This window comes from Lynx rufus, unplaced genomic scaffold (genome assembly GCF_022079265.1).
Source record: "Lynx rufus isolate CCGP_SWC_20201006 ecotype Redwood Valley unplaced genomic scaffold, mLynRuf1.p SCAF_39, whole genome shotgun sequence".
Lineage (NCBI taxonomy): Eukaryota > Metazoa > Chordata > Mammalia > Carnivora > Felidae > Lynx > Lynx rufus.
In genome coordinates this window covers 319962-338656 of record NW_025814855.1, presented here as the reverse complement: position 1 = coordinate 338656, position 18695 = coordinate 319962, and the positions used below count along the sequence as shown (strand labels likewise).

Here is an 18695-nt window from a genome sequence, read left to right as displayed (position 1 = left end):
CGTCATTACGATTAAGATTTTGTTAATTTCCTTTGTAATTTTTTCATAACAATATAAATGTATACATAGAGTGTACATGTGGGTATATAGATCTTATACTCACAAAAAATATATTTCTAGTTGTGTCGTGTTTAGAAAATTGGAATCCTTTCTAGTAACACATGCTTCTTAACTGTTTTGGGGGTTTTTTTGAGCATTTTCCTCTGGCCATGAATCTCATATAGCTTTTTAAGTTACCTTTCAGGAGGGTTGTAGGAGCATGACCACCTAGCATTTTACCAGCCTTGACTTTTATCCAAAAGTGGGGGAGTCTTTTCTACATGTTTCCAGGGAGAGTAAAAAGTGATACAGCCTCTGTGAAGGACAGCTTATCAGTTGCTATCTAAAATTACAGACACACACAGGGTGCCTGGGTGGCTCAGTCTGATAAGCTTCAGACTTCGGCTTAGGTCACAATCTCGTGGTTCACGAGTTCAAACCCCATGTCAGGCTCTGTGCTGACAACTCAGAGCCAGGATCCCGCTTCTCAGATAATGTGTCTCCCTCTCTCTCTGCCCCTCCCCCACTAATACTCTGTCTCTCTCTCTCTCAAAAATAAAACATTAAAATTTTTTTTAATAAAAATTAAAATTATAAATACACAAACTCTTTGTCTCAGTAAACCTGTTGCTGGGAGATATATTTGTACATTGTAGACTGTACATGGTTTCATTATGGTATTGATTTCAGAAGTAAAATTTGTAAACAACCTCAGTGTCCACCCTGGGGAACTGGGTTAGTGATTGCTGGAATGGAGCATGACACAGTCTTAAAAATGGGGACTGTCTTTATGTACTAATACGGGAAAGAGCTCCAAGATACATTGTTAAATGAAAAGGTGTAAAACTGTAAAGTATGTTTCCATTTGTGTAAAAAATCCTTTGCTTACACACACATACACAATATCTCCTAAGGGTATAAAGTAACCAAGCATATTAGTTGCTCTTGAGGAGGAGAAGTGGGGGGAAAGGGATGAGGAATGATTTTCACTTTATATCTTTTGGTATTTTTGGAATTTTGAAATATGTAAAAGTATTATCAGTTCAAAAAAATTTAAATTAAAAATCTCAACTCTTTCAAGTTAAACTAAGTTTGATAATTGGTTTCATTGTTTTCTGTCACACACACACACACACACACACGCACACACACACACTAAATTCTTAGCCACACCTGTTCTTATAGAGGCACACATGCATGAACCTTGAGTTAATGGAACCAGTTAAGTATAAAATAGCTTTGACTTCACACATTTTCCTGCAAGCTATTTTAGCACATATATTTCTAAGTTATTTTATTAAATTCCCTGTATCAGCCCAAATTATGCCCACATGTAAATTGTGGCCAACAGCCAAGTTCCCCATTTTCAGTATCTCCTTGTACATCCTCAGAGAGATTCAAGTCATTTGTGCAAAAGTAACTGGTAAGAAATCTGCATCGTCTAAAGAACAGTCTCCTATAGGTCTCCTTGTAAGGAGATCCAAGGTGAACATCTAGATGTACCAAGTTGTCCATCGTCATCACTAGCTAGGTATAGCTATTTAAATGTAATTTTAAATTCACCCTAGGGGCGCCTGGGTGGCTCAGTCGGTTGAGCGTCCGACTTCAGCTCAGGTCAGGATCTCACGGTTGGTGAGTTCGAGCCCCGCGTCAGGCTCTGGGCTGATGGCTCAGAGCCTGGAGCCTGCTTCCGATTCTGTGTCTCCCTCTCTCTCTGCCCCTTGCCCGTTCATGCTCTGTCTCTCTCTGTCCCAAAAATAAATAAATGTTGAAAAAAAAATTAAAAAAAAAAATTAAAAAAAATTTTTTTTAATTCACCCCAAATTAGTAAATATTGAGTTCTTCAATCACATTAGCCACATTCCAACTGCTCAGTAGTTACAAATAGAACATCTCCCTCAACTCTAGAAAGCTCTTGCACAATTCTAGTCTAAGATAAGTGGCTGATTTCTTTAATCTCCCCTTGTGATCAACTGACTAGTGGGAAGGAAGGGTAGAGAAGGTTAGCCTGCACATTAGGAGTCGACTCCACCAGACACAGCAGAGTGCTGTGCATGGTTTTTTATGCGGGCTTCACTAAAAAATGAAAACAGGGGCGCCTGGGTGGCGCAGTCGGTTAAGCGTCCGACTTCAGCCAGGTCACGATCTCGCGGTCCGTGAGTTCGAGCCCCGCGTCAGGCTCTGGGCTGATGGCTCGGAGCCTGGAGCCTGTTTCCGATTCTGTGTCTCCCTCTCTCTCTGCCCCTCCCCCGTTCATGCTCTGTCTCTCTCTGTCCCAAAAATAAATAAAAAGCGTTGAAAAAAAAATTAAAAAAAAAATGAAAACAAAAAAGACGTAATTGGGAGGAATGAGCATATGACTATATAGAAGGTAATGGTGTGGTTTCTTGAGTAATTGGAAGAATTACTGGTTCTTAGAGGGCATTTGCTGAAGCTTTACAGGATGCACAGGGCTCAGGGATTGGGGAGGGTGGGAACACCCCAAACTATAGTTAGACGAGTGTGGGCGTACGTGAGTGTGCGAAGAGAAAGAAAAAAGTCCGCTGCATATCTGCAAGAACTTACGTAGATCCATGCGTGTTCATATCCGTCTGGTCCCCCGCGACAGCGGCTCATCAACACGTCCCCACGCCCCCTTCGTGGCTCGTCGCCCTCTGGACTCCGTTTCCCCCAAGGCGAGTCACCTGTGCCGGCTCCTGGTAGGCAGCGGGCAGGGCCCCCGCCGAGGTCCGGTGGCGAGCCGAGCGCGGGCCGTCGGCGGAAGTGAGAGCCGGAAGTGCCTTCGGCGTGCGCGGCGGCTGGCGGCTGGCGGCGCTGCCCGCCTCTGACGGGGGCCCGCGGCCGAGGTGAGTCCGCGGTCCCGGCGTGGTGGCTTTCGTGAGTGTGAGGGACGACGAGGCCCGCGTGTACGCAGCGGGAGTGACTGGTGGCCGGGTGGGGCTCGGAGGGGAGCGCGGACCCGGCGATGGGTCGCGGGAGGTCGTGGGGGAGGGGAGAGAGGAGGGACCGTGTGCGCGTGCCGCAGGGTATGAGGAAGAGACCTATGCGTGCCCATGAGACCTCAGCTGTGTGTGGCCGAGTGTGACACTGCACGTGTGCGTGTCAGAGGACGGCTGTCTTGCATGTGAGGTACCACGTGAGTGTGTATATGAGATGTCGGGGGCGCGGGGGGAAGGGGGAACCCAGTGCGTCACTTGTCTGTGTAGGTGTGTCCTCAGGTGTGTGCACGTGGCTGATGTGTCACCACCTGTGCGTTTCAGAAGTGAAGGGTGTATTGCATGCGAAGCACCACCTGTGTGGGCAGATGAGACCTCCTGTGTGTGGGGACCCCAGCACAGCCCTTGCCTGTGTCTGCAGTGTGACCTCAGGTATGTGCATTTGACTGGGCATGTTACCGCTGGTGCATGTCAGAGAAGAGTGTATTGCATGTGTGACACCATTTGTGTTTTGTTTTTTTTTATTAAATTTTAATGTTTATTCAATTTTGGGAGACAGAGACAGAGCATGAGCGGGGAAGGAGCAGAGAGAGGGAGACACAGAACCCGAAGCAGGCTCCAGGCTCCGAGCTGTCAGCACAGAGCCTGACGCGGGGCTTGAACTCGCGAACTGTAAGATCATGACCTGAGCCGAAGTCGGATGCTCAACCGACTGAGCCACCCAGGCGCCCCATGTGTGACACCATTTGTGTGTGCAGATGAGACTTCAGGTGTGTGCGAGTGGTCAGGTGTGTCACCGTGCATGTCTGTGTGGGGAAGGGGTGTTTTGTGTGTGTGACACCTCCTTTGTGTCTGCAGGTGTGAACTCAGGTGCGTGCTTATGGCCCATACCCCTTAGCTATCACTCCCCATTCCCCTTTTCCGCAGCCTCTGGCAACCATTAATCTTTCTGTTAATTCTCTCTTAATTAATCTTTCTCTGTTCCGGACATGCGATATAAATTAAATGGGACCATACAATGTATGGGTTTGTTGTGTCTGGCTTTTTTCACTGAGCATGTTTTTAAAGTCCATCCATGTTGTGCTATGTGTCAGTACTTCATTCATTTTTATAGCTGAGTAATACTCCATTATATGGATATACCAGTTTGTTTACCCAAATAATGCTGCTGTGAACATTCACTTACAGGTTTTTGTGTAGACATGTGTTTTCCATTTGGGGGAAGGAAGCAGTTGGGTCTGTCCCAGGGAAGCCCACGTGTATGGCCACACCCACTCCCTGTTGCCTTTGCTCACCCAGCAGTGCTTCATTTTCCAGAATTCCAGCCCTGAGCCCCTAAGTGAGTGCCAGAAGCCTGATTGCTGTATGGGAGTAGATGGGAGGAGGCGGTGGCTCTCTCCCACAACCTGGGCTCTTTGTCTGGGACTAAGACCGCATGCCCCCCCGTCCTGTAACTGCTGAGGTCAAGCGGCCCAGAGACGGAGCAGAGTAGCAGGCAATGGAACCTGAGGAGCCAGGTGAGGCGCATGGCAGGGTGGTGGTCACAGGGCTGGACATTTTCAGAAACTAGATCTTCCTCAAAACACGCGCTGCTCCTGCTGCCTTCACTCTGCTGCCCTGCCATCCTCAGCCTAGTCCAGACTGTCACCTCTTCACAGGTCTCCTGCCTCCCCCTGCCCCCTCTGTTGCTCTCCACACAGCACCAGAGGGGTCTTTACACCCTGAACAGTGAGGCCAGCCCTACCTTAAACCTTCCGTCCCTGCCCTGGCTGTCACAGCAGGTCGGCAAACTCTCCCTGTAAAGCACTGGGTAGCAAATGTTCTCAGCTTTGCAGGCCAAGAGGCAAAACCAAGGATGTCAAATCAAGTAGATACTTACCTAACGAGAGAGAAAACACATACCCACACGTTTTTTGGGTTTTTTTGTCCTGATGAAATCCAGAACTTCACTGAATGCTGAAATCTGAATTTCACTTAACGTTAATCTGATGACTTTTCCCTCCCAACCACTTAAAAATGGAAAAACTAGGGGCGCCTGGGTGGCGCAGTCGGTTAAGCGTCCGACTTCAGCTCAGGTCACGATCTCCCGGTCCGTGAGTTCCAGCCCCGCGTCGGGCGCTGGGCTGATGATGGCCCAGAGCCTGGAGCCTGCTTCCGATTCTGTGTCTCCCTCTCTCTCTCTGACCCTCCCCCATTCATGCTCTGCCTCTCTCTGTCTCAAAAATAAATAAACATTAAAAAAAAAAAATGGAAAAACTATTCTCAGCTCATGGTCTCTGCAGAAATAGGCAGTAAGTGGAGCCGAGTTTGCTGACCCCTCATTTGACCAGATCCACACTTCCCATGCCTTCTGAGCCCTGCATGACCTGATTTCTTCCTGTTTACAGGCCTCACCTATAGCTCTCCCTTGGCCCACCCCCTAGTTGCTGAATAGCATTTAAATTTAGGTATTACCTCAGAGGCCCTCCTTAACCACCTGACCCAAAACAGGTGCCACACACATCTACATTATGGGTTTTTTTTTTTTTTTTAGCACTTTTACACATTTTACACATGTGTTTTTTACACATTTGAAGACTTTATACTTGTTCCCATTCATCATAGACTGTAAGTTTCATGATATCGTGCACAGTCCATGGAGTATTTGTTGAATGAATGAATAAACAGCCTTCACTATTACCCAGTTTTACAGATAAAAAACCCAGGCCTCAGGGGATTGAACAACCCAAGGTCACCCAGCAGAGAGTGGTAAGGTGGATTTGATTCCAGGTCTGACAGACTCCACTTATCCCTCACACTCACTGTCTCCAGTCTAGGAATGACACTGGGAGGAAGGTATGGGCACTGGGTGCATCAGGGCCCCAGGGATCAGTTCTCCACTCTCACCCCTGTGCGGAGGGGCAAAAGGCCTCACATCAGCCCTTCCCTACTGGGAGTCTGTCAGGAACTGAATTCAAGACAGCTGGGACTATCGCTTTTCCCCTCTTCTGAGCACTTGCCTACTTGGTATCTCACTTTGTCCCCAAACAGTCTCTGTAGAGGCATCCTGACAGGTGTCTGCTACCAGTGATGTCCATAAAACTGATAGCATGGGGCTGAATCCTCAGACTATTACACAGCATACGATTTACTTTGTATAAAGTTCAAGAATAGGCACAGCTCATGTGTGCCGTCAGAAATCCCAGCAGCAATCACCCTGGGGCTGGGTAGGGCTTTGCCTGGAAAGTGTGCCTGGTGGGAGCTGTCCGTGGTTCTGAAAAGTCCTAGTGCTGAGCTGTCCAAAATGGTAGCTAACAGCCACATGTAGATATTAAAACGTGAATCAGTTAGACTTCAAATTACACATCCAGTTTCTCAGTCACACCACCTGTGTTTTTTGCTGTTCAGGAGCCACATGGGGCATATGGCTGCTGAATTGGACAGCACAGCTCCGGGACATTTCCATCCTCAGAAAGTTCTAGAGCTTAGTCTGGATGGTTGCTACACAGATGTGTACATTGGTCAAAACTGATTGAGCGGAGCACTCCTACCTCTATTAACAGTGTATCTTTTTGAGAGCATAGACTCAAGTCTGACTGACTACCTGAGTTCACATCCTCACCTATCACTTGCTTCACACCTTTGATTTAATCTCTCTGTGGCCCCCTTTCCCCACTTGTATAAGAGGGTGATGATAGTACCTCTTTTTCCTCATGTTAGGGAACTTGGCCAGCATTGGACAATAACCCCTTGAGAAGTTTGCAGCCTGGGCGTGGTGTGGAGCCACAGCTGCCCATAGGGACTCAGCCTAGGCTCATGGGTAGTTTCTGTTTTAGAGGCAGGGGTCTGAGGCCCAACTTCCAAGCATTGAATCAGAGGGCCACTTTCTGTGGAGGCCTGAGCTCAGTGACCCCCTGCCCAGCCTGGGAGCCAGGACAGGATGGAGGGTGCAAAGGTGGTGTGGCTTCTGGCAGCAGGGGCACCATGGGGTGTTCCTATGTTATGTTATATTTCACAGAGGCTTTCTGAGACTTAATGCCATCCATCCTCCTGTCCTTTTTGTACCCAAGAAGAAATAGGTCCAGAGCAGGGATGTGGCCAGTTAGTGGCACATGGTGGAACTGCAGTTTCTGGGCTTCCTACTCCAAGGATTTTTCATCCTCTGGATCACCATGGGTCCATGGCAGCTATATAGACCCCTTCACGAGAGCCCAGGTGGGCTGCCACATCCCCAGACTAATTCTGAGGGGTGTGGGTCCACGTGGATACAGCCTTCTCCACAGGACTCATTATCTTGGTTGGTCATGGGTGGGGATGTGTGAGGGTGCTTCCCCGCAGAAGCTCAATTCAAGCAAGCGTCTTCCCCCTTGATGCCTAGTTTCCTTAGTGTAAGATGGGCCTGGTAGTGTTGATCCTAACCATCACTCTCAGGAACAGAGTGAGGATCAAGCGAGCTGATGTAAGGGGCCCACAGCATGCCTGCCATATGTTAGGGGCTCTGGTTCTGCCAAGCCCTGGAAGGTAAGCAGGAGCAACACTTGTGGGAGGGTCTGGACTGGGAGGGCTGGAGCCCCTGGGAGAGAGGCTAGTGGCCCGTGAGGGGAGGGATGTGAGGTGAGGGGGCTTTGGGGGTTGGGTCTCTGGGACCCGAGGGCAGATCTGGCCTCTCTCACATCCCCCGCCCTCCCCCAGTTCTTTCTTTTCAGGGGAGTGTCAAGGAGGACAAGCCCAAGGCCCAAGATGCTGCATTCCCAGCAGATGCCTTCCACATGAGTTTCCCATAATGCCAGCAGTCCCAGCAGGCATACTCCTTTCTGCTCTTTTTCTGCTCTTGCTTCTGTGATACTTCTACTCCTCAGCACAGGACTGGAGCCGCAACCCCCAAGGAGCATGAGTTCTGGGACAGGGTGCCTTCCTCTGCCCTGGCCATTCCTCCTGTCTTCCTTCTGTCTTCACTCCAGGGTGGCGCTTAATGACCCTGTCAATCTAAGGCACCTTGGAGGAAGTCCCATGCCTGGGAGGATCTGAGACACAGCTGTTTGTGGTCACACTGTTTATCCAGGATCCAGGAAAGGGACAGAGCAGAGCCTGGCATGTGCAGATACCTGGAAGGTATTAACAGGCAAATGAACGAATGGTGGCATGAGCAGTGTCTAGATAGGTGGTTGGGGGTTTGGGTGGTAAGTAGTTGCTCTGAAATTGCTGCCTCCTGACAGGCCCTTTTTTTTAACGGGGTCCCCAAGAAGACAGCCCCACACACAGGCAGAGGGGTTATTGCCACAAGCTAGGAGTGCCGCTGTGGAGCAGTAAAATTCAGGTTGGGGACACTTAATGGCCTCAGAGCACATGTGGCTGGTGTCAGATGCCATCCCATCCTCCAAGCCTCCCCTGCCCAACCTTAAAGGGGATGCAGACCATGCAGGTGTGATAGATGGCTTTGTGGGGGGCTGGTAAGGGCCATCCAGCTGTCCCTCTGGTGGCCACAAAGCTGAGTGTGTTGGGAAGTGATGAGGAATCACTGTGTCTTTTTTTTTTTTTTAAGTTCAATTCTTTTTTTTTAACGTTGTATTTATTTATCTTGAGAGTGTGTGTGTGTGTGTGTGTGTGTGTGAGAGAGAGAGAGAGAGAGAGAGAGAGAGAGAGAGAGAGAGCAGGGGAGGGGCAGAGAGAGAGGGAAAGAGAGAGAATCGCAAGCAGGCCCTGCACTGTCAGCTTGGAGCCCAATGTGGGGCTCAAACCTATGAACCGTGGATCGTGACCAGACCAAAACCAAGAGTCGGATGCTCAATCGACTGAGCCACCCAGGCACCCAAAATCATTGTGCTTTAATCTGTTTAGACTCCTATAACAAAATACCATGAACTCTGTGGCTTAATCGACAAAGTTAGTTCTCACAGTTTTGAAGACTAGAAGTCCAAGATGAGGGTGCCAGCAGGCCTGGGTTCTGCTGAGAGCTCTCTTCCTGGCTTGCAGACAAGCTGCCTTCTCTCTGTGTCCTCACACACTGGGTAGAAAGCAAGGTGAGAACACACACACTTTGGTTTTTCCCTCTTCTTATGAGGGCACTAGTCCCATCCTGGGTCCTCATCCTCATGACCTCATCTAAACCTAATCCCCGCCAAAGACCCTACTTCCAAATGCCTTTGCACTGAGGGGTAAAACTTTAACAGAGAAGACACAACTATTCAGGTAGGACCATGGCACCCAGTGTCAAGGTGATAATAGTGCCACTCACAGAATGAGCCACCCCTCCAACCATGACCATAGGATGTTTCCCAGAACATTCACATTCTGCTGTTCCTTATGGGGCTGGCTCTGGCCAGACAGGACCCACGGCTGAGCCACTGCATGTGGGATGTTTCAGAAGCCAGTGACATTTAGGGATGTGGTGGTGGACTTCACACGGGAGGAATGGGGGCTTCTGGGCCCCACACAGAGGATCCTGTACCATGATGTGATGCTGAGGAACTACAGCAACTTGGGTCCCTGGGTGAGGTTTCCCTGTCTCTTCTTCATCCATGTCACATGTCTGTTTCCACATGTGTTCACTACATGGGTGTATTTATCCCCTGCCTTGTCCCCAGTAACCCACACCCAGATAGGTCCTTGCTCTGACCTGTGTCCCCCAGTTGGGTCCCTTCTGTGCAGAGTGGACACCCTATCCCACATCACCAGGGAGAGACCTCTACTGTGCCTGAGGCACACACACTGCATTACTGGGCCTGTTGGGTCCTGGCTGGCTTGTGACAACAGCATCAACATTTCCCTTCTACTTTCTAACTATGGGCAGGACTCCCCGGCTGCAAACCAGATGTGATCTCCAAGCTGGAACAGTGGGAAGACCCCTGGACTATGGAGACAGATGTTCTGAGAGGTCCAAGTGAGTGAAGTAAAGGTCTATCAGGTCAGTTTTTTTAATTAATTTCTCCCCCTAGCTTTGACGTATAATTGACAGTTAAAAATTGTGTATATTTAAAGTGTAGAACATGGTGTTTTGATATACATTGTGAAATGATTACCACAATCCAAATAATAGATATATCCATCTCCTCACATAGTTGCGATGTTTTTTTCTGTGGTGGGAATGCTTACAGTCAACTAACTGTCTTAGGAAATTTCTAGTATATAGTACAGTGTTATAACTACAGTCACCATGCTTCAGATCAGTTTATTTCTCCTCCTGGGGCAAGGAGATGCAGTGTATATCCAACAGAAAAGAGCTAGTAGGTGCAGGAGCCTGAAAACAAACCCGACAGTCATTTAACAGTCTCTTCGTTCACTTCCCCCAGCATCTGACAGCCACTAATCTGTCTTCTGTCTCTATGATTTGCATCTTCTGAACTTTTCATACAAGTGAAGTTTATATAAATATATTCATATAGATACATATAAATTCACTTATTTTTCACAAAGATACATGTGCTACTATGTGTGGCCTTTCTGTATCTGGCTTCTAACCCTTAAGAATAGTTCTCTATGAGGGGCAACTGGGTGGCTCAATTGGTTAAGCATCCAATTTCGGCTCAGGTCATGATCTCACAGCTTGTGAGTTTGAACCCAATGTCATGCTCTGTGCTGATAGCTTGGAGCCTGGAGCCTGCTTCAGATTCTGTGTCTCCCTCTCTCCCTGCCCCACCCCCGCTCATGCTCTGTCTCTCTCCCCTTCAGAAATAAAAAAACATTAAAAAAAAAAAAAAAAGAATCGTTCTCTATGAGCATTCGCGTGCAGGTTTCTGTTTTCCATTCTGTTGACCAGGCCCTGTTCTAGTGAGGGCGTGGTTGTAAAATAGTGGCAGCTGACAGGTGAGGCAGCTCTCGGTGGCCTTGGCCCATGACTTTCTGTGCTCCGCTCTACCACTTTTCCTCCCTACTGGGCAGAAGAGAGTTGACAGCAGGCATGAGGCCACCATTCTCAGAGAGGCCTAGCACAGGGTTGGCCTTTGGCCGGTGTCTGGCAACTCGGATCATGGTAGGATCCCCCCATTCCCTAAGTGATAAGAATGGCTCACTGCACCCAAGCCATTTGTACAAACAACGTGATTTACACTGAACGCCTACTTTCCTCCCGGGAGCCTGGGACTTTGGTACGTGCTGCACAGCCAGTGCCTGCATGGCCAGCCCCTAGTAAAACCCTAAGCTTGAGCCTCTGACAAACTGTAGACAACACTTCCGTGTCAGAATCCAGAGCTGGAGGGGTTAGGTGCATGCTGTGTGGCTCCACTGGGAGAGGACTCCGCCCCTGCACCTTTTCCCTTCGTTGATTTTGCCTGGTGTCCTTTTGCTCTAACCAGTCACCGCCGTGAGTATGACTCTGTGCTGAGAACTGTGTTGAGGAATCACCAAGCCTGTGGGCGACCTTCCAGACCCGGATCCATTCACTCTTCTGTCCTCCACTGCGAGAGCCCTGCCGGAAGCCACATATCTGCACTGTGCAGTCTGACCGCTGCGGTTCTGTCCATCTTCCCGATCGGCCGTGCGTGTGCGGGTTGGATCCTGAGCATACTTCTTTGCTTACTTTTCAGGCTCAAAGCCTGGGCCCCGAGCTGCATGGCTACCTCTAGACAAAGGTGCTCTGCTTCGGGGGCAGATGACAGTGGGACTCACAAGGCAGGATTTCTGGCACGCCATCGTGAGAGAAGTCACAGAGCATGAAGGCCAGGTGACAGACACTGCCGAGCAGGGACACGCAGCCAGCGGAAGAAGAGCCAGAGTGGAACCTTGCAGGAGCTTTCTTCTGGCGCCCATTCCTTGTTGAGCATCAGGGCAGTCCCCAGGGGTGCAAGATCTCACAAGCCAGGTTGGCAGAAGGGCCTCACCTGTGTTTCAGTCCCAGATCGGGGGTGCCCTGCCAAGGAGACTGTATGTGTATGGAAGCCCTCAGCTCTTCTCCAGACCTTAGTCGCCCACGAGGAGTTCACACTGAGGAGGATACATTGGTGTGTGGTGGGTGCAAAGATGGCTTTAGCAAGAACGCATGCCTTGCGGGCTATCAGTGGGTTCCCACTAAATGGAAGCCCTTCACATGCAAGGAGTGTGGGAAGGCCTGTGGACAGACACACATGTCATTCAGCACCAGAGAACCCACACTGGCAAGAAGCTGTACACATGCTGGCAATGTGGACAGGCCTTCAGCAAGAACTCGTGCCTCGTAAGCACCGTGCATCCACACAGGTGAAAAGCCCTATGCGTGTGGCTACTGCAGCAAGCGCTTCTGAGAGAACTCGTCCCTGGCCAAGAACCAGCAGGTGCACACAGGCAAGAAGCATATACCTGTGGCGAGTGCAGGCATGCCTTCAGCCAGAGCACTCACCTCGTGCAGCACCAGCGAGTCCACACTGGGGAGAAGCTGTTCACCTGTCACGAGTGTGGCAGAGCCTTCACCAACTCCTCGACCCTCCTGGTCCACCACAGAACCCACGCAAGAGAGCAGCCATATGAGTGTCACACATGCTGCAAGGTGTTCAGCCTCAGCTCATCCCTGACCGAGCACGAGCGCTGCCACACAGGAGAGAAGCCATACACGTGCCAGGAAAGTGGGAAAGCCTTCAGCCAGAGCTAGTCCCTCAGCAAGCACCTGAGGACACACACGGGTGAGAAGCCATATGCATGCAATGCCTGTGGCCACGCCTTCAGCCAGAGTTCCTCCCTGGCCAAGCACCAGCGAGTGCACACCAGCAAGCGGCCCTACACGTGTGGAGAATGTGGGAAGACCTTCAGCCAGAGCTCCTACTTGACCCAGCACCTCAAGATCCATAGTGATGAGAAACCGTTTACATGCGGTGAGTACAGGAAACCCTTCGGCAATTCTTCAGCCCTGGTCCTGCAGCAACGGGTGCACACGGGTGAGCGGCCCTACACGTGTGGAAAATGCAGGAGGTCTTTCATCCAGAGCACATTCCTCACTCAGCACAAGAGAATCCACACTGGGGAGAAGCCTTTTGTTTGTGGAGACTGTGGAAGGGCCTTTGTGCAGAGCTTCTCCCTCACCCTCCACCTCAGGACACACACCGGGGAGAAGCCCAACAAGTGCAACGAGTGTGGCAAGGCTTACATCCAGATGTCACACCTCACTGAGCACTACCGGGTGCACACGGGGGGAACAGCCCTATGCGTGCCATGCATGCAGCAAAGCCTTCAGCCGCAGCACCAGCGCATCCACGCGGGTGCCAAGCCCTTCATATGCAGCCTGTGTCAGAAAACCTCCCGTGAGGCTGCGGCCCTTGTTCTGCATCAGAGGATTCATGCCAGACAGGAGCCCTTTGAGTGTCACAAATGTGGGAAAGCCTTCAGCTAGAGCAGATCCCTGGCCCAGCATTGGAGAATTCATTCCCAGGGGATGCCATGTGAGTGCAGCAACTATCAAAAAACCCTTGGCAACTGTTTGGTTCTCATCCATCAGTGAACTGGGGATGTGCCAGATGGGGTAGAGACCTTCTGTCTGTCCTTGGTGTGTTGTTCTTCATCCAGCAGGGGGCCCTGTGAGTGGCAGGAACTGTGCAGAGCAGCCCCCTTGCACATCATATACACTTCTCTCTGCAGGGTCACACGGTTGGGTGAGAAAGCGGAGTGAGCGTTCAAGAGGAACAACAGCCCCTCCCATTCTCCATGCTCCAGGTTCCACAGATATCCACCAGGTGGTAGGAGAGATCCACAGGTATGGATGGTCTTCTCAGCAGGCCTGGAACAGAGCTCATTTTGGTTTTTACCTCGGGGGAAAAATGAAATTTAAAAACAAAAAACTTAAAAGATGCTTTTGTCAGTTGTTTGTGCCTTGTATTAACTCAGGCCACATGGTTTTAGATCATGTGGCTTGGTTTGGGGTTGTTTTGTTATTTTTGTTTTTTGTTTTTTGTTTTTTTGGTTTTGTTTTGTTCCTCTGCCAAAAAGTAAGGTTTATAATGCTGAAATGTGTGTGTGTCACAAAGCCCAGACCTTTAAAAAGACTTTGTGTGTCATTCATCAGCTTCAGCACAAAGACTTCATTAAAATCAGTCAAGACAGCGACATTCGTGTAAGACTTTAACACTTCATAAGCACTTTACACACATCAATTCATCTTCTCAGCAGCCATGGGGTGCAGATATTGTTAACCCCACTTCATAGAAAAGGAGCTGAGATTTTGAGAAGTTAAACCACTTGCCTGAGGCCACCAGCTAGAAGCCACTCGTTTTTCAGGATGAAAACATGGGAGTTAGCAGATAGGGACAGAGTGGCAAACAGTTCCCCCATCCCTTTCAGTATATGCCAGGGGTATTTACTGTAAGGAGGCAGCTCTGGAATTTAATGTTCCCTCGAGAATGTGAGATGGCGGGGTGATTGGGTCGCACCTGAAAAAGCAGGTCAAGTCCTCATCTGGCTGACTTGAGGCAAAGGCAAAAATAGGAGCTGGGCAGCCATTGCTCAGTCCAGACATTGGTCACATGCCTCCTGGAGCTGTTCCTTTGTTCCAGCACAGGTGTGGTCTTTCACTTCTCTGCACAGCTTCACTCGGATTCTCTGTGGCCATCAGAGTGCAGTCTGGCCTTGAAGCCCCTGCACTCAACCACCAAAGCCCATCTTTCCAGGTTCATTTCCAGCCATCCCGCAGGCAGCCTTTGTTGTCCAATCCCAGCTTGTTTTGGTCTCCCGTCCTTGGTATCGGCTCCAGGGCACCTCCTCACTGGCTGAATCCCCTTGTGCCCCCCACGGCGGCACGGACCTTGTGTTGTCATTGTCCGTGTCCTCATTCAGAGCCCACCCTGGACCTAGAGCCCCTTTAGCACACATCCCTGTCTCATGCCTCTATAGACCCATCCCCTGTCACATGGCAGGGCCCAAATCCACAGGGAATGAGTGAGTGAACCAGCGAGACACCAAATGCAAAACGACTGCAAGGGAGTCCCCAAGACCACCTGCAGGTTCAGTGACTCACAAGGACTCCTAGAAGTCAGAAAAGGTAGAGATACTGTTTATTATAGTGAAAAGGATAAGATTATAATCACAAAGGTAGAAAGTACACAAACAAATTCAGGAGACACCAGGTACAAGCTGCCATTTGTCCTGTCCCAGTGCAGTCACACAGACTGCTCCATACTTCCTGCTAAGAGTGACAATACACATGGAGTACTGGCAGCCAGGGAAGGTCACCCAAGCCTGCTGATACTTACCGGGGGTGACCACATACATGCAGAATGCCTGCGTGACGGACCTTAGTTACTGAGCCTCAAGCTGTCTCAGAGATCAGCCTGGTACAGTGTGACTCAAGGTCCCCATCATAAATCACAGATGTAGCCTAAGGCTCCCAGTAAGGAAAGACTCTTATCAGGCAGGATATTCCAAGGGCTTGCCATCCAAGGGCCAATCCATTCTTTGTAATGTGCAGTTTGGACACCCCAGATCTGCTGAGTTCTGCTCTACTGCACAATGACCCTGCACAGCTGGTGACCAGTGACACCTCCTTACCCTGCCAAGTGTCACAGCTTCTACCACAGCACACCAGAGAAGAGGTGTCAGCCGACTGGAGGCAGTGTAGGTCAGAATGCTCAGGAGTCTCCCAGGAGAAGAGGCAACTTGGTTTTGTAGGAGCAAGACTGCCTCAAGCAGTGCACCTTTGGGAGAGCGTTCCGCGTGAGCCCCAGGGACCAGGCTGAGAGGCAGGAAGACCTGGGCAGCTGGGGAGCCTCTGAGGCACCACATGGCATGGATGGGGCAGGCCTGCAGTGGGCCGCCCACTCAGCCTCTGTAAAAACAGGGACCGTGTCTTGGCAGCAAGGTGGAGGGACGAGAAGGGACGTGACAGTGCCAGTCCTCAGCATACTTTGCTTCCTTCCCTCAAGGGGTGGTCAGGCATAACCAGCTAAAACCAGTTCCATGGGTTTGAAGCCCAGCCCTCCCCAGGTGAGTTCTGGGTCTTCACTCTCTGCTTCTGTCCCTCATGTTCCTTGTCTGTAAAATGGGGATGGTGACCCCCAGCCTGCAAGGCTTTAACATGTTAACTGGTAGAGAAAGCGTATGTTGGGTGCGAGTGTTGTTGCACCAGGAAGCAGCCTCCCTCTGGGGCAGGTGAATGATGGTCACGGATCGGCCGCGGTCGGGTGATGAGAAAGAAGTGCAACCAACAACTAGCATGAATGGCCCTGCGGGAGTGTGGCTGGCCAGGGGGCGAGGGCAGCAGTTGTAGGGGCCTGGGCTTTCACATGGGAAAGACTGAGCTTTGCTGGCGCCCGATGGTCAGGGCAGAGGCTGACACAGCACCACACGGGAGCAGGGGCCTATCCGGAGAATGTCCCCAGGGCAGTTCATTCTTTCTGTAAGGCCAGGTGGTCTTCAAGTTCTTTGCCTGTTACTATTGATTGCTCACCCGTGTGGTTCTTATATCAAACATCTGCGTGCAAAGAGCTGTCCAGATGCTGTGTGGAGGGTAGGGAGCTGTGGGCTCTGGGGCACTGGCTGCAGGAGGCAGAGTCTGGGTATCCGGGCAAGGGGGAGTCCATGGGGCCTCAGGGCTCTCCGTTCACTCCTTGGGGTGGCCACTGGCGGGGTGTGCATCTGCACTTGAACACACCCTCACACAACATCACACGCTCGCACACTGACAAAGATTCTCTCCATGACCAAACTTCAGTCAGGCTGTTCTGAGGAGAGTTTGATGAGGCCTCAAACCTCGAGCTCCTGTGTCCTTTCTTATAGAGTCTAGTTCCAGGAAAAGTCTTGCTAAGTCAGTTTAGGGAGAATTTCCCACCTTCCAAATATGATCACTCTCACTGTCTACTCAGGTTCCTCCCCCTCCCCCCCTTCCCCACCCTGTGATGTCTGATCCCCTTGGCCTGCCTTAAGCGAGAATCCTGTTAGATGTCCCCTTACGCCTGACATTTTCTTTTTTTTTTTTTAATTTTTTTTTAATGTTTTACTTATTTTTCAGACAGAGACAGAGCATGAGCAGGGGAGAGGCAGAGAGAGAATCTGAAGCAGGCTCCAGGCTCTGAGCTGTCAGCACAGAGCCAGACGTGGGGCTCAAACTCACAAACTGTGAGATCATGACCTGAGCCGGAGTTGACTGAGCCACCCAGGCGCCCCGAGGTTTTCTCTTAGTAACTGTTTATCCGCGGTACCCACCCTGCTTCCTGACTGTAAATCTCCACTTGTCCTCACTGGATTCAGAATTGAGCCCAGTTCTATAATGAGGTCTATTTCCCACTTTGCAATAGTTTTTCTTAATAAAATCTGTTTTTACTACTTTAACTGCTGCTAGGAATAACTTTAACAACATGCACACTGCTGACATTCATTCCCACACTTCTATACTTCCACACACATTCCCCACGGTAGCTGGATGACCCTGGATGCCAAGGCAGCTACCTAGCAGAGGGAGCATCTGGGCCTCTCCCCCTGGAGTCCTGAGAGTGAGATTTGGCTGACACACACAGTGGTGGTATATGCCCCACCTTGGTGCTGAGATGGTCTGTGGGATGAAATCCAAGGCCTGCAGGCAGCTGCTACGTCCTCTAGGCAGGGGCTGGGCTGGTGGGAGAGCCTGCCTCTAGTAGGTACCTCTGGGTATGTCTGCATGCATTCATACGTGTGTCTTTTCTTTCTTTTCTTTCTTTCTTTCTTTCTTTCTTTCTTTCTTTCTTTCTTTCTTTCTTTCTAGAAAAAGAGAGCGGGGAAGAGGGACAGATAGAATCTCAAGCAGGCTGCATACTCAAAGTGGAGCCCAACATAGGGCTTAATCCCACGACCCTGGGATCATGACCTAAGCTGAAATCAAGAGTCAGACGCTCAACAGATTTATCCACCCAGGTGCTCCTATGTCTATTTTTTTTTTAATAACAGCATTTTAAAATAAGATGGAATTCACGTTCACACTTCTAAAGTGTACAATTCAGTGGTTTGTAGTGTTTTCACTATGATGTGCCACCACCACCACTAATTCCAGAACATTTTTATCACCCCAAACAAAAACCCAATACCCATTCGCAGCCACTCTCCATCCCCCCTCCTCCAAGCCCCTGACAACCACTAATCTAAGGTCTCTACAGATTTGCCTTTTCTGGATATTCCATATGAATAGAATCTTAAAACATGTGACCTTTGCATCGGCTACTTTCATTGAGCATAATGTTTTCAAGGTTCATCCATTGTCAGCACTACGTTACTTTCTTTTTTTCTTTTTAATATTTATTATTTTTGAGAAAGAGAGAGCACGAGCAGGGTAGGGGCAGAGAGAAGCGGACAGAGGATCCAAAACGGGATCCGAGCTGACAGCAGCAGCCCAATGTGGGGCTCGAACTCACAGACTGCAAGCTCATGACCTGAGCCGAAGCTGGACGCTTAAACAACTGAGCCACCCAGGCGTCCCAGCACTGGGTACTTTCTATGGCTGAATAATATTCCATTGTATGAATAGATCACATTTTGTTTATCCATTCACTGGTTGATGGGGGTTATTGGGTTATTTCCACTTTTTGGCTATGATGAACAATGCTGCTATGAACACTTTGGGCACGTGTTTTCAGTTCTCTTAGAATTGATGGGTCATAAGGTAACTCTATGTTTGACTTTTTGTGGAAATGCTAAATTGTTTTCCACAAAGGCTGCATCATTCTTCATTCCCACCAGCAATAGATGAGGGTTCCAGTTTTTCAACATCCTTGCCAACACTCATTGCTACCTGCCTTTCTGATTGTAGCCAGTGGGTGTGAAGTACCACCACAGTGTGGTTTTAATTTGCATTTCCATGATGACAAAGGATGTTGAGCATCA

General features: G+C 49.7%; 1 protein-coding gene and 1 long non-coding RNA gene across 2 annotated transcripts; both read left to right on the top strand.

Annotated features, from left to right (window-relative positions):
* Window positions 1-2786: 2786 nt before the first annotated feature.
* LOC124522809 (uncharacterized) lies at window positions 2787-8332 on the top strand. Its single transcript, XR_006964862.1, has 4 exons — window positions 2787-2885; window positions 3300-3407; window positions 4293-4492; window positions 7916-8332. It is a non-coding gene; the product is annotated as an uncharacterized LOC124522809 (long non-coding RNA).
* A 977-nt stretch (window positions 8333-9309) lies between these two features.
* On the top strand, window positions 9310-16883 carry LOC124522685 (zinc finger protein 300-like). Its single transcript, XM_047094273.1, has 3 exons — window positions 9310-9444; window positions 12514-13608; window positions 16855-16883. Exons 1-2 carry the CDS (start codon window positions 9310-9312, stop codon window positions 13246-13248), a joined length of 870 nt encoding a protein of 289 aa, XP_046950229.1. The 3' UTR covers window positions 13249-13608; window positions 16855-16883.
* The last annotated feature ends 1812 nt before the right edge of the window (window positions 16884-18695 follow it).